The sequence below is a fragment of the Chiroxiphia lanceolata genome, chromosome 1 (genome assembly GCF_009829145.1).
Source record: "Chiroxiphia lanceolata isolate bChiLan1 chromosome 1, bChiLan1.pri, whole genome shotgun sequence".
Classification (NCBI taxonomy): Eukaryota; Metazoa; Chordata; class Aves; order Passeriformes; family Pipridae; genus Chiroxiphia; species Chiroxiphia lanceolata.
Window position 1 is genome coordinate 121,728,850 of NC_045637.1, and position 16,315 is coordinate 121,745,164.

General features: G+C 36.3%; 1 protein-coding gene across 3 annotated transcripts in view; it reads left to right on the forward strand.

The window, feature by feature from the left end:
• The window catches only part of SKAP2 (src kinase associated phosphoprotein 2), a 117,826-nt gene that overhangs the window by 3,333 nt on the left and 98,178 nt on the right, over positions 1-16,315 (forward strand). For all 3 annotated transcript variants that reach the window (XM_032707878.1, XM_032707886.1, XM_032707894.1), the window contains exons 2-3: positions 7,093-7,198; positions 9,439-9,464. In XM_032707878.1, coding sequence (XP_032563769.1) covers positions 7,093-7,198; positions 9,439-9,464 — 132 coding nt within the window. The remainder of the gene's footprint in view (positions 1-7,092; positions 7,199-9,438; positions 9,465-16,315) is intronic.

Here is a 16,315-nt window from a genome sequence, read left to right on the forward strand (position 1 = left end):
GTCCCTGCACCTTCTAGATGATGCTTGAGATTTTGGAATTTGGTGAAGGAAGCCCAGCCTCACTTTGTCTTTTCTTCTTTTGAAAAGGTATCCTTTGTTGTGTTTATGTGTTCAGGATCTTTTTGTGCATGGTTGGCAAAGTGGAATGTTACTTTTTTTTTTGTCCCCTTAAATTATTATTGGTTACATAGATTGTTAGAGGCCTGCTCACTTTTATTTTTCCTTCCTCTTTTATGCACACTCTAAGTTTTGGCTCGTCCATAGCTGAGAAGGAGTTCAGAGGCTGCTTCTTCTCCAAGGGCGTATTATTTCTTCTGTCATGTAGATCAGACTGGTGGCTTCAGTCACCTTGATTGAAAAAAAGTCTTGAGTTTTTTCAGTAATAAAGATTTAGTTGGAGGTGAGACTTCTTTATTTTTTTAAGTTTTTGATGGTGTCATGATCATTAGATATATGTATCATTTATATTTTTTCCTCTCTTCTTGGAACTTGTGACTACTTTTTTTTTAATTCAGTTTTCCTTTCACACTTGGCAGTATTTCTTGTTTGAATCTTCTGTATTCATATTTTGAAAGTTACAAATATTTTTTGCTATAAAAATAGAATAAATTTTTCTCTAGTTCATATGGAACCTTATATCCCATCCTAATATCTATTTTCCTTGTTCTATTAAACAAAACCCAAAACTAAACAGAAACCAATGTCCTTGCTCTACAGATCATCTCTACCCAGATATTATTCTGTTTGTTTAAATGCTGAGTTGTATTGTCCAAATCACCTTTTTCAGTGTGATGTCTCTGCTTTTTTCTTCAAAATAATATTGTTTGCCTACTTCGTTTAGTTGCATCTTGGAAACAGCATGCAGAAAAGGGCAAGGCAAGAGAAATACAAGACAGTGGATCCAGTGTGTGAGTTTACTTTAGCTTACCTTTTATTTTTGGGTGCTACAGTAGTTATATTTACCCCTGATACTCAGAATATGAACAGCCCTTTTTCATCTTCCATGTCAGCTGTTCCTGGACTTGCTCCGTACATGCTCGTCATAGAAAAAGCCACCTAGGTACAATATAGCTCTTCTTCATTGGCTGGTTCAAATTTAAAAGGATATTATTGTTTAAAACTTTACTCTTTTTTAATAGTATAATTTTCATGTTTTAAAGGCTTTAACAAATGCCAGTTCTTGCTGAAGAATCCATCTGTACAAGATAAACTAGGGTGATTATCGTAGACATCTTTTAAGTAGACATGTATTTACAGCTTTGGTAATATGTACGTATTTCAATAGTAATGGATTAAGAATAGAAACAGTGAGGTGAAAAAAGTGCACAGAGGGATTCCTGGTAAGAAATAACCTCCAGTGATTTGAAACATAGTTCAATTGTCTCTGCCATAAATTTGGGAATAAGTGTCATATACGGGTGATAAAAATGGCATAGGCTATTTTTTATATACTCATTATTCACTTAGTTTGTCTTTTTCAATTAACATGGAGTCTATCTTTCTCATCTGACTGGGTTTACGTTTCTTTCATAATCATATGTCAACAAACCATAATAGATGCAGCATAATGTGGCATACAGTGTAAATCTTTAGGTTAATCCTTAACATTTTTTATTATAGTTCATTTGGAATCACTTTGTAACTTGATCATGATTTGTACTGGTGGGGTTTTTTTGTGATATAGTTAATATAGAGCTTTATCTTTTCTCACCTCTTTAATGTAGAGAGAGGATGCTCAACTACTCAGCCAATGAGATTAGATATATATAGTCCTTGATTATAATTTGTCTTCTTTAATCTCTTTTGAGAGATGTCGTATCGGTTTACTTCATTTGAAGACTCTTAGCAGTTTGTGTCCACTTCTTCTTTCTAAATCACTAATAAAACTGTTGACCATCAACGTTTTTCATGATACGTTGTCTGTGTCAACACAGCAACATAACCTTGCTTTTGGTGATTTAAGGTACAGCAGTTTCTAAAGGTGGTCTTTTCCAGGCCTTTGCGCTAAAAGGAATGCTCACTCTCTTGTTAGGCTGGATAAATGTGGTATTTTTAGACATCTTGGAGTTTCAGTCCAAGATTATTTTACATCATGTGTTCTGTTTCTGATTAAGTGTATATATATTTAAAAGGCAATTTAGCAAACTGGAGAGAGACTTGTAAGTATAGCTGGGAAGGCAGGGGAGAGCAGAAGCAAAATCCTCAAATATTTCTTTGTGCAAGAGAACAGGCAGTGGCAGATATTGCTTGATAGTTTGTCTTCAGACCTGTTCCCTATTAATGAATCACGTGAAAACTTTGAAATTAAATTAATTAATTGCTTTCTAATGCCAGCCCATGTAAAGCTGAAAAGTACATGGCAGTCTGTTTAATGTTGGTCACCTTTGGATAGTGTGTGTGTAACAAATGTGCCTAGCTTGCAGCTACTTTCCAAAATTCTCTGGCCTGCCTTCCCACATTCTCTGGCTGGCTGCTGGCTTCTGGCTCTCAGTCCTTGAGGTGGAAGAGAGAGATGGGACAAGGCTGGTGGCTGGAGGAATTGTTCTGCCAACCTGTTATTGCCTTTATGTGTGAGTGGTAGTACCTCTGCCGGGTTACCCCATGCAACTGACCCTTGTCATATGATGGGTTCGTGTCCAGCCTTGGAACAGAGGCTTGCATTCTCCTTGGGTCATGGAGAGGGAGCTGTGTGTGTGCCCTGCTGTGTGATTGGGAACACACCCATCTCATCACCAGTTTCTGATTCTTCTCTTGTCGTCTGCGTGGTGTGAACTCATGTGTCCATGATGAAGTGACTAACTTTTTGATAAGCAAATCATGTTATCTGGTGGAGGAGGGGAGAAAGGAAGACCTAGCACACAGTGTTTGGGTGCCTCTGTGAGAATCTATTTGGCCCACCCTGACACAAAATTGAGGTAGTTCTGTCTTAAGTATGTTTGTTTATAAAGTGTGACTTATAATTACAGTATTAAACCCTGTAAACAACAATAGCGCTATGATTTGTTATGATTAACACTCTTTAACACAGCACTTGCTTTGGGCTAAAAATTTACAATGTTCTTGAAAAATTCCATCTGTGTGTTATCAGCCTTCATTAAAGAAAATAGCTCCAAAGACTTTAAAACAATTTAAATCTCACAGTGTTGTCTTTTTATAATCATTGAAATAAAGAGAACCATAAACTGTTTTAACAGTGAAATGCAAAATAAATCTTAGCTTTTCTCCTCGTAAAAGAAATGCGGATGAAAATAAGATTAGAATGGCATTTTAGCTAATTCCATGAAGTGGCACGTAAGCTTTGAACTGTATGAGCTTGTTGAAGTGGACAGAGCAAGACTGTGGTGTGAATTCCGTTTTCTGTCAGTTAGTAACCTGTACTGACAGTGCATTTTATGGATCTTTCAGTTTGGTAGGTTTTACTCATTTCTGCAGGCAAATGATTTCTCCGGGGAGGGTGCAAACAAATTTAACATCGTGAGCTTTAAGAAACAGAGCAACAAGTATGGGTATTCAAGCTATCAGGCAGTGTAACACAAGCTTAAGAAAAGTTAAGAGTTGATAAATAGGTTTCCACAGTTTATTTCTAGGGTTTTTTTTAAGTGTTTGTTTATTTTAGTGTTTTCACTGGGAACAGCTGAGTGTCTGCAATGTGTGATACTAAATTAGCTGCTCAGTTTGTTAGGACGAATTTATGGAAATGTGTAGTTTGTTTTGTTTGCTGTGGGGTAACTGATTAGTTAAAATGCTTTTAAATCAGAAATCTGTTCAAAGAGGTTTTCTTTTTGGAGTTTATCTTTTATTTCTTTTTAAATTCCTCAATGGATCAACTGCTACTGAAGCCTGAAACACATCTACACTCAAGTGCTTGTGACTAGTAGTTTCATTTTCAGTATAGTATTAACCTAGCAGAGGAGAGATCATGTTGTGGATTATCCTGGAGAGAGAAGAGCAAGTAGACTTGTGGTGAAAAATGGGTACATCTTGCTGCTTCTGTTTGAAGTTTACTGTATGAAGCTTGGATCTGTCATACCGAAGTCCCAAGTTCTGTTCTCACTCCAAGGTAAATCACTTTGTGCAATGTCAGAGAAATTACAGGAACATTCCTTTATGTTAAACCAGTGGTATAAAGCTTTCTCTAACAGCAGTGACTGCTCCTTCCATATTCTTCCACAGTGTGGAAGTACAGGTAGTGAAGAGATGATCATAACTTAGATAACTTGCTGTCTTCTTGTCCAAAGGAGCTTAGGATGTTACTCATCTTGTGCATCTGGCATATCTTGGATGGATTTACAACACTAGATCAGAACACACCTTATGTTCTGATGTAACATTCTGTGTAATTGTGAGTAGATAAGAAAAATCTATGATACAGTAAAGTGTATTTTCAGGTAAACTGATTCTTTAGCATCTTGTTGAAGATCATGTGTATGTCAGGTCTGTCTTCATATTTTGGGGTTATGATCAATCAAGCCATATGGTTTCTCGGGACATATGGAAGTAATAGTGTTCCATGATGAGTGCAATGCTTTCTGACTGTGGATACCTAACCTTTGAGAACTTGTTTTATCATCTCATGGGAGAGGGAAGCCATCCCAGTGGTGGGTTCTCTGTAACTACTGCTATTTAGAAACAGCAGACTTGTCAGGATCTCGTGCATGCCTGCTCTCTTTCTGTCTTCTCCAGCTCTCTGTGTACTGAAAATAAATGCAGCATCTACTTCTGCCCTGTCCCTCCATGGCTGAAAATTCTCTATTATTTCTGCTTTAGAAGTCCAAGGTTTTTTGTAAAAGAACAAATTCTGTCAGCACTGTAGTTAGTCCTCAAATTTTTGTATTTACAGTGTATTTTAAGCCAGAAGTGGTAATTCTTGCTTACGATAGTCAGCTGGCTTTCTCTTCCCCACATACTCCTTAATTATCTGAACATTTGTATTTGAATAAAGATTTGAGAGTGAAAATCTGAAATTCTGAGATGGCAGAATTCTCACCTGGGTTTTGAGCTTTTCCAAGAAGTAAAGAAGCCCACTAATTTTAAATGAAGACTTCTGAAGTCAAGTTCTGTGATTAATTAGTGTTCAAAGGTTACTTTGCAAGCATTGCTCCCGATTTATGAACATGACTAATTCCTCTAAATTTTTGCATATTGCTGCCTAGGTAGAACTTTGAAGCTGCTATATAATTTTTGAAATAAATACGTAAAAGTAGGAAGGAACAAATATTTAATCAGGCTGTCCCTCTCGGAGTGAAAGGTTGGTCTGTACTGGAAAACCCTGTTAGGTTTCGTTGAGAGAAAAGCTGTTGATGGTTTTTGTTTTTGCTCTCAGGAGTAAAAGTATCGTTTTTTTGACCCAGGTTTTGTAGTTGGTCAATATCTTTGGATTCTGTAAGTCCTCATCTGGAAGCTTGGTTGGCAATTCCAGTCATTGGAATTTATGAAGATGTGTACTTTTTCCATGGATTAGGACAAAATCTTTCTGGGGGTGCTTGGTGTATGGCAGAGAGGCTGTTGGGGGTGTGTCTGGAGGATTCATTAATAGACGTTAAGTGCCTTTCCTTCTGTCCTTTTAAAGAAGGAATGCCACAGAACTGAGTGAGGGTCTCCCCCATTCGGAACTTTGTTGGAAAATATAATGGGGAAGATTCTCTGTCTTATGAGGAGGGAGAACAATAAATAAAACTCTAAAATACTTTAAAATGAATGTTTTTGCCACACTTTGTGAAGACGCAAATCTAAACATCTAAATAACAATCTGATAAATTACTTATAAAGAACGTCTTTGTAATAGCTATGCTAGTGTTCTCAAACAGTAACTTTTGACTTGTTTTCTTGCAGCCTGTAATATAAAGTGTGATATGTTTCTGTTTTATGAAAAAAAAGCAGGCAATTAAGTTTTTAATTTAGGAAATCTGCAGTAAATATTCATGTAAACTTTTACATGCAAACATTTGAGAACTTAGCTGGCTGTTTGATATTTCTGTATTAAAATGAAATAGCTGATTGGAAAAGTTATAGAATTAAAATTTGCATCTACATGGAGTGAGCCAAAGTGTGTGTGTGTATATATATCTATACCTATCTATCTATGTGTGTGTCCATGGGGGGTGGGCAGGCACTGTGTGAGGGTGGTCTTTTTACTTACATTTGCTTGCTCTTATTCAGCGAGCAATTATTATCTGTACAGATGAGACATTTAAGTTAACAAGCAGGATTTTCTGGTTGTATTTCTACTTTTCTGTTTTCAGGATAGTCGTATGTTGATTGGTAACTGTAAGAAAATTTTACAGTTGGCTATTGCTGTTGTTTTTGTTAATGAAGGAAACATACTGCTGGAGGAGTTACACTCCCCCAGATTCTCAGACACTGCATTGCTTTTATCCTGTGGAATGGATATTTGCCATATTAAAAGAACCGTGGTAACTTTTATGGAATGCTTTGTTTCTACACGACTATATAAATGTATCATCTGTATAAGAATGAAGAATTACAGTGCAGGTTAGAGCCTTAGTTTGTGATTCTACAATTGCAGGTGTGCTTAATTTCAAGTACACTGTTGAGCTTGACTCTTTTGATATGGTTATTGTGCCTGCCTAGTTGTTTTCAAGATTAAGGCTTTGAATATGAATCTTTAGTCAATCAGGGAGTTCAGAGGCAATGTGAGAACACTTGAAAATATTGTAACCAGTAAGTGATCTATATTAGGAGCTGGGTAATTGTTACTGCTGAAATAATAAATTACTCAACCATCTTTGAAACCTGAACTTCTCAAATAATATGGCAGGAATACATGAATAAAGGCTGTATTGATGTTTTAGCTTTATCTCTTACTTTAGGTGATGGAAAGTAATTGTTATAGTACTTGAATTTGTTAGGACTTACATAGCATAATTAAGTGAGCAAGAATCAAATGTCACCATAGGATTTGCTGTCCTAAGCATAAATAGATAGGGAACAAATGTATCCCATTTAGACTCTGAAATGAGTGTTAACTATGCTGTGTGTAGAACTGAAAATAATTTTCTTAGTTTTTTCACAGTAGTATCAGGACAACTCATTACAGCACTATTTTATCTTTTATTTTTTTTTCTTTATTAGATGTTGAAACATTTGTTTCCCAAATGCTAAAAGGAGAAAATCTATCCAAGAAAGCAAAAGAAAAAAGGGAACTTCTTCTTAAGAAGATAAAGGATGTTAAGGCAAGGTAAGTAGCTTCATGGTTTTAATATGTTATAAAATCACTTAGTGATAACTTAAGTTTTTTTACAATCTTTTAATAAACATTAAAACTATTAACAATTAAAAAATATGTCTAAGTTCTGATTTTGTCAAATAATCTTTCTTGAAACTGTTACAATTCAGTAAGAAATGGGATCAAGATGATTGTCCCATTTTAATTGCTTAATGTTCTGAACCCTGATTGCAAGCTCTTTGGGTAGAGCTCAGCTTTGGTAAGATTAATTAAAATATGAGAAATATAATGCCTTGACAATGTGAACGAGCTTCCGAACACCATACTCAGCTGGTGTAAAACAGCATAATTCAGTGCTGACTTTGCTTTACTATACATTTTGTTGTTTATCTCTGTAATAGAAAACTGAAAGATAACTGAAAACTATTTATAGATCATAAGCTTGTTTGAGCAGTGTTAAAATAGTGAAGTATTATGATAGTCAAAGCAGAGGGCTGTGCATGTCTTTGTTTGTTTTAATGTCAAGGAGGATTTGAGATTGTTTTATAGAGTTTTAATTTCAGTCAGCAATTCAGTAAAGATATTTAGCTATAGTTTCATTTGCACTACAGAATTTTCTTTGAAAAATCTCTTTTCTTGCAACTCTAATCAACTAGGATATAATTTAGTACTTGCTGTTCTTTTCACATTGTTTCCAAACTGTTTTTCTACTGGTCACTCCTGTGTGATATCCCCTAATCGTTCCTTTGATGACATTCTTCTGCCCCTGAGGCAACTTGTTTACAATTTCAAAGACGGCACAATCGCCTGGTGAGGGTATCATTCTTTGCATGGCCCTGACTGTAGGGAAACATGAGATGTGTCCCAAATTCTTGTAGTTAAAGTTCTGTGTGCTTTTCATTCAGGCTGTAAATGCTTAGGGAACTAGTTCTCTCCTCTCTGATAAGGAACTAGGATTTTATTTATTTGTTTGTGCTTTCTTTTGTGGATTATTGAGTTAACTGGCCCTTTATAGAAGACCTGCAGCTACAGCACTACTGACTTTTTTCTTTGGTCTTAGGACTGAACTATGGTTTTTTGGATGATGAAATACCAAAGGGAGGGAACCTGCAGTTAGGAACAAAGTTGACGCTGAATCCTTTGCTATTCACTTTTGTGACCCTAATTTCTAATTCATTCCTCATCTCCTGTAATATTGTTCACTATTAACAGTGTTTTGCTTTTCATGCAGACTACAAAATATATGCACATTCTAGTCATCTTTGATTTTCACATCCCACATGTTGGGCTGTGTCTATTGCTGCCACTTGCTATGCTGTATTTCTTAGATCTGGCTTTTTATCTCTGTTGGCATTTCTCAGTTTCTTATCCCTAGACCCTTCATTTTTCTTCTGCTTGTTACTTGCAAGAATCTTCTTACTGACTAACCTGATACATGCACTTCTCCTTATTGTCCATAAAGATGATCTTGGCAGCTGCATTTTATTTGTCAGTTAGTTCTGATGAAATCCTCCTCTTTTCACATGAACTCTAGTCCATGAATGCTTCTTGAATGCCATTTTACTTAACTCTGTCCTGATTATTTATCTGTATCATCAGATCATTTTTGTTTCTGAAATAAGTTTTAGCTCTGAAGAAACAGTACATTTTCCTCCTGGGATGGTAGAATTTTTTTTTTTAGGCATTAAATAAGTTTAGCTCTCCTTATTTGAAGAGGATTTTTTATTTAGGCTTTTAAATTTTTGGTTAATTATTAATACATTTTCATTTAGATTTCTGCAAATTTACTGCAGCTAAAACAACTATTTGTAATAATTTTTTTTGTCTTTACCTGCTGACCTATATTTTAAAATATGCTCAGTGGCTTTTACTTGTGCATGAAAAGTTTTGAAACGTGTTAACGTTTAGAAGGCTTACTCAAATTAAAGATGCTTTTGTATGTTTATACCTTAAGATGTCTGAGTACATGTATGTTCCTTGAAAAGGCTGCTCTGTCTGAGTTTGGTTTTTTTTAAAGTCTTCTTTAAAGTGGCTGGGGATTCTTTCATCTGCAAAGAAAAAGAAAAGAAAAACTGAGTGAATACTTCAAGCCAAAGATAAAGACTGCAGAATTTGAAAGGAAAACTTGCAGCGCTAAGTTTCAGCTATGAAACCTGTTGAAAACTAGTTGTTGTTCTGTGCCATGTCCTGGCACCGTGGGCTTGCAGGTGTGCACTGCTTTATGATGTTTCTTCTTCTTCTTCTCCCTGCAGTTACTCTCGGGAGTTCCCGGAGGAAGGTGAGTCTCGTGCCCCTTTCCCTCTCCCTCTCCCACCCGGCGCTTCCCCGGTGCCTCTCGCCGCCCGAGGCCGAGGGCGCTGGCTCCCCCTGCTGCGGGAAGCGGGGAACGGCTGCCCGGGACTCCCGGAACTCTTCGCTCAGAGCTGGGTCCCCCTCCCGTCACTAAACGCATCGGAGAGCGCTTGCTGATGGAAAGACTAGTTTAGAAATACGGTTCAGGATTTTATACATAATGGAGCTTGTTATGGAGATTATTTGTTATCAATTTAATATAAGCGGAGTTTTATTAGCAGTAGTGTAGCCTTGTGAAAGACCATGTGATGCAGGGTTTTTTTCTGTTTCCCCGGAGGAAGTGTATGCAAAGTAGGCTGCTTAGGAGATAAAATTTTAACAGAGATGACTTATTTCAGCCTTTTTTCTTAGCGTTGCAAAAGTCTTCAATTCCATGGTGATGTTTCTTTAACCTTTTAATAGGATCATCTAGTGGCAATATGATATTGGCTTTCGATCCACACTGAATGAATGTTTTCATAGTGCAGCGCGAGCTCAGACCTTTAGCTGGAGAGGAGATGATTTAGTGTGCGAGTAATGAAAACTGAAGTGTGGGTTATCTATTGTCTTCCAGTGGAGTTAAAACAAAGCTGCAGAGTTCAGTTTAGAGAAGACTGAGGGTTTGTTGCTACAGTGTTCTGTTCTGTAACTAAACCTGGAAGGGCTCTTATTTCCATGATGCTAATTCTTGAGGTCATGACCTATAGCCTGTGGATGCTGGTATGAGGGTCACAGTGTGAGGTCAAAAAAGCCTATGCAAAGCTTCACTTTTTGCAGTGGTTGAAGAACTGTCTGTTTCTGGACAAGGAGATTCAAATGTGTAGGCTACAGTGTGCCTCCTGATGAAGTACAAATATGTAAGTCGTAATAGGCAAGTAATGTCATAACAAGGCACAACAAGCTCATACATTTCTTATGCCTGTTTAAATCAAGTTATGCAGCCATAACAGTTCAACTGAAACGGAAAATGCAACTTGAAACTTCCCAAGATTGCCAAAGTTTTATAAGTTCAAACTGTGTGATTGTTTAAAAGTTGTGTTAAAATAATTTGCTATTTTTTTATATTGCGCACGGCACCCGTACAGAGGATAAAATGTAGTTTCCCTCCTCATTGTCCAACAGAACTAAGTGTGGGAAAGTAAAGTGTTATTTTATTTAGGAAATTACTAACATGAAATTAGGTGGGATGGTTGTTTTACTGCAAATGAATCTGACCTTGGGAGAGCGTGTTTCTGAAGATTTGATAATTTTCTGAGGCTCTGACTCTCTAATGAGCATGAGAGTTGTCTACAAAGAGTAGAGTTTGCATTTAGTGGTTTGCTTTATTTGAAGGTCAAGAAGATTCTAGTCTGTTTACTTTCTTCAGAATTTCAAAATCGAATTCAGAATTTCTTTTCTAACTCAACAAATTATTAATAAAAATGAGATTTCATTTTTCTCCAGCAAAATGGGTGGTTTAATTTATATAGTCTGTAATTGTTACTGCGTAACTAGCTCTGATTTCTGTGAAATTTATATTCAGTAATATTCTTTTTATTAGATTACATTTGGTTCTTAAGAAGGATATATTGCCTTTTTTTAAAATTCTTGTGATGTGTTTCTAGTTCAGATCATAGAACTGTGTACAGATGGTGAAGCTTGCCAATGCTGACACTTTAGTTTTCTTTTGGTATTTATCAATAAAATGAAAGTTATACCATTGTTTTCTGCAAGCAAGGATAAATTTCTCCAAATTCATGTGCATTTGCATACATGAATGTAAAAAAAAATATGAGAAATCAGAGCCTGCACTTAGTTGCAAAATATTTGAGGGAATGCAATCCAGTGGTATGAATTGTTGGTATAATTTCCAGAGTTCAAGAAGTGTTGCTAAACTTTATTCGGTTGTGTCATTCGTTAGGCCTGTACAAATTAGGCGTGACTCGTGTAGGTGTAGAACAAAGGACCCACATGGAGGTAGGCAGTCAGATTCTTGGTCAGCTCCTAGTGGAACAAAGCAGCGGCAGCAGCTGAGTGAGGTCAACTGTTGTGCCTGTTCATACTGCTGTGCACACCTTGACATTTGAAAAATGGAAAATTTGGAAAAGATTGAAAACTGAGAAGGCAGTGATGGTCAGTTGCAACTCCCTCCAGACAAAGAAGAAATATCCTGAAATATAAGGTGAAAAAAGAGAATATCTTTTAGGGGAAAAAGGAGGGGTGGAATCAGTCTTCTGGAAACTGTGCTGAAACAAACTAGAGAGAATAAAAACTGTTGTGTATATTTCATCTTCATATTTGCTGTTCTTGGTTTTGCAGTAGCAGTTACTCCATTTTTTAAATTCAAATAAAATAATCTTTGTTGAAGCTGAAAGTAAAGGCGAAGAGTGGTTCATACTATGTGCCGTATTACCATGGCATAGTAATTATCATACTACATCAGTTGTTTTCAAGAATCTTCTGAGTTGTGACCTGTCGTCCTTCCAGAGGCATCCAGAAGAAGTGGACTAACTCTAGCCTCTCAAACGTGGCTCCTTCAGCTTGTGAGTTGTTCCACAAGTACGGGTTGTGGGCATACTTGTCACTCCACTCTCTTTCATCACTGAATGTTCTTGTAGTTCCACTGGCATTGTATGTAGTTATTAGTAAGTTTGACGAAGCTCTTGTATGTGAACTCCTGTTTTATGGGCTTTGGCCAATAGCATACAGAGTCCTGCCTTCCATAAGGATAAAGCAAGAAGGTTTAAAATAATAATAGTAATGGTAATAATAATAATAATAATATTGAAGAACATGTGTACAAGTAGAACCAAGCTCCTTAAAACCAAAATCGTCCATGTGTGTATCTCTCAGAAAGTGCATACATACTTCTTTGCAACCAGATTGATGAATTTGAGGACTTTCTTTCATCCTCTTAAAAAGAAGCCTTCTGATGTTGTCAGGTCAGTAAATATGCTGGCAAAAACATCTTTTGTGTCTACGGACTGAAAAAAACCCAAGTTTCTGGGAGAAGTGGGTACACATGAAAATGAAAGACACAAATTTCATTGTATAGGAAAATATGTAATTCTCTTGTGTGACGTTATTTGGTTTTACACTGTGACTTTTACAGTTAAGTATATTGTTGATTTATGGACAAAGAAAGTCCATGTTCTTATGACAAAAAAGGTACAATTATATTAATATCCAAACCACTAATGTTTCCTCAAATTTTATTTTTATTGTTATTGAACATTATATCTATTTATTCTTAAATTGAGGAACTCTGTAGAAATGTCTTTTTCTCTTAGACACTGCTGCCTTTTTTTCAGTTAATTTGAAATATTTGCCTCTTTATCTAAGCAGTTTAGGCAAAACTAAACACTCAGTGACCCGTTCTAGATCTTAGAATTGGGAAGGAACTTGAAAACTAACTTATTTGCCTACAAATTAGATTAGATTTTTTTATAAGACTAATATTCCACTAAGGATATAAAACTCTGGACTTTTTCAAAGATTCTGACTTCATACAGTTTTTGACGTTTCTCTGTTTTGAGATTAATTGAATCAATACTGTGACTGCCAAAATGTTTACTTAACAGAACCTTGTTTTCAATTTATGCTAAAAATAGTGCTAAAGTTGGCAGAAGCACTGTAAGCTCTAGAAGCTGCATTTGTGTTTGAAATTCACTTGCCATCTGTTCTTTGCATTTATTTTAGTAAAATATATATTTTTAATCACTTCTTACAAAATATTTTGGCTCAGTGCTGAAAGTCAGACACCAGAAGTACTAGCCAAATAGAGTCATAATATGGGAATTTGCAGAAAAAGTTCCCCATAAAGCTCTCAGTGCACCTTATATCAGATCTATTTATGCAGAAAAGTGTATGACATTTTCTAACTAGCACTTTTCACTCTGATAAAAACTGATGAAGGTCCACTTTAGTTTTCATTTCACTGTAGTATAACAGTGGGTGAATCTACGTCTCTAGAGCATTGGTGTTATTCTCTATGTAATTATTGGGAACACCTGTAGGAAACCTTTAAATGACTCCGATGCCTCTGGCTCTTGGCAGAGCAGAGAGTGTCTGGAGCCTGAGACATCTGCTTCCTGGAAATAGTCAAACTGATAGAGTAGCACTGTATGCAAAGGCTTTATATTTTATATTTTTTTTCTTTTCTGTTTTCCTTTTTTTTTTTTCCTCTATACACTCTTTGTCAGGAAATGGCAGCAGGTAGGAGTAATTTGGACTTGAGAAAGGGAGTCAGTATCTTGTGGTCACCAGAGCCATATGTGGATGCGGATTCTATATTTTAACACACTTGAACTTTCAGCAGGAGCATAAATACATCGTTAGTATTTAACCATAAATGGGAAAGATATGGCTTAGCTGTTATCTGGTTGTTCGGGGATCATCATAATATATTTCTGGAGAGACCATCAAAGGCATTAAAAGTGTGCCAAATATCACTCTGTCCTGGAAGTCTGGAAGGTTTCACTGTAGGCGAGTCACTGTGTTGTCCCTTTCAGCTACATGCAGCTGTTATCTGTGAAGTGTCCATACCAAGTGCAATTTCAAGCAACACAAGATACAGCCACCAGTGCAGCACAAAATGGTCTTGTCCTGATATGCATCATAATAATGATGCAAAAGGAAGGAAAAAGTTGGGTTGCTTTTCTTACATGAAGCATATTTGCTTGCAAACTTCATTCTGTTTCAGTATTGTTTTAAGAAATAGCTGTTAAAGAGTTTCTACTTGACCTTTACAAAACAAGCCATTAAAAACCATCACGTTAATAAGGGACTCTAGAAAGCTCTTCAGGAATGAGTATGTTGGAGCAGATTGTGTGGCAAAGCATGCATTGAGAAAGTGGCTGTCAGAAGAGTCCAGTTTTGCAAGGTGGCTGCTGGATTGGGTCAGAGCATCTTCTTAAAAATATAAGCTGCCCCTATTAAGCCCGTGCCAGCTTGAAAGCAGCTTTGTCTACTTGTTCTTTTGAAAAACTGTGTAGTGAGAACCTTGCTTGATCTGCTTGATGATCCAGTCCTTTGTTTGGTGGGTTCTTACCGCAGCAGAGATTGGAGAGGAGGAAGTGATTTCAACCTGCTGTGACTTGGGACCTTCTGAAATGGCAAGAAGCAGGGTGTTTTGACCTACATGTCTTTTCATTTTTGTGAGTTGTTTTATTTCTCTTATACTTGAGCAATTTTAATGCATCATTCTGTCTCGATGTTTTGGAAATAAATTGAAAGTGTTTAGTTATCTGAGGATGTGAGCTTGCAAGTATCTTTCAGAGGCACTGGCTGAAACATCTTGCTTATCTTTTTTGGGTTAAGTGGTAGAAGCAGTATCTTTAATGCTTAGGAATTCATTATTATAATCTCACTATTGCAGAAGAAAATGAATTTTTGGGGCAAAAATGTCTGGATTTTTTTTTTTTTAGCTGGATTCTTATAATGTAATATGATCCTGTTCATTATATTCAACTTGTACCAGCTGAATTTGTTGGAAATTTTCAGAACAGGGGGTAGGCACTGAACTACAGCTCTTGTTACAATGAGGAGAGTTTGTTCTATGCTCCATTCCTAATGTGGTACACTTACCCTTTGGTATGCATTATTTCCTAAATCAATAAATAAGCTGTAATGGAAAAGGTAGCTTTTAATAAGGAACGACATTGTATGTTTTTTTTTTTTTTTTACAGACAGCATAATATATTGATTCTGCTATGAAACCTGTAAGAGATTAGTTTAAATTGCAGAAGCTGGGGAATAGGGTCAGTTCTTATACATATTTTTGCTATTGTTGTGACTGTTAAATATCTACCATTAATTAATCCTTTTTTCCTCCCAACTTCCATATAAATCATATGGTGTTCTGGGGAAACAAGAAACTATATTAATGAGCATCAACTCCCTAATTATTCTTGTGACTACATAACAGGGACACATTCATGTCATTCCTTTGTGCAATAACTTTTGCAAAGAAGTATTTTTAAACTGGTCATTAATTTTATGACCACAGAAATGAGATGCAAAATTTATGCTGTTGTCATTGGCACAGGTTCAAGGCACTACTGACATTATATGTGATTGGAATGGAATGGCTGCCAACTAATGAGTCTATAGACGTTTGGTTTGAGCATGCTTTGCTTTTAGATGTCTGATTAGGCAGCAATGCTTTCAATTATGCCTTCAAATTGTATTGGATACATTTACCTGATGCCCATTGTTGCTTTGTAGTTCAGTTTTCTATTACATAAGTGCAAGTTGAATGCTTTTCTTTAATTTATTGATGCTTTTTGGGTGTATTTTTAGGTACTTGGCACCTGAAGAGAGTAGTGGTTTGTGCTGCTCAACACTGACTCCTGTGATTGTTCAAGGAGTAACATATGGTGCTTCAAATGCAATTCTGTCTGCTCTTACTCCATAGGTGGAGTATGAACTTCAATGCAACATGTTGATGGAAGAGGATGTAAAGTGAAGGAAGGGCAGAGGTTATTCTGAGTGGGAATGTAGGAGATGTATAGAATCAACAAGAAGCCTCTCTGTGAACTGTCAGAAGCAATATCTTTATATATTAGTAGCATACGCTCCTAGGATGTCTTTTAACCCTGACAGAATTGGAGGAAAAACTCCAAGGATGATACCAGAAAGTGGTTGTTCTTTTATGTAAGCACATAAACACATTGTGAGATGTTGCCTGTTAAAGCTCCAGAGCACATTGAGTCAGCTTTCCTACCAAAATGTGTGCAGTTCTGTACAAATTAGATGATCTAAGGATTACATTTTTCAGGGTATAATACAAATTTATGAATACTTTTATTTAAAATAAAA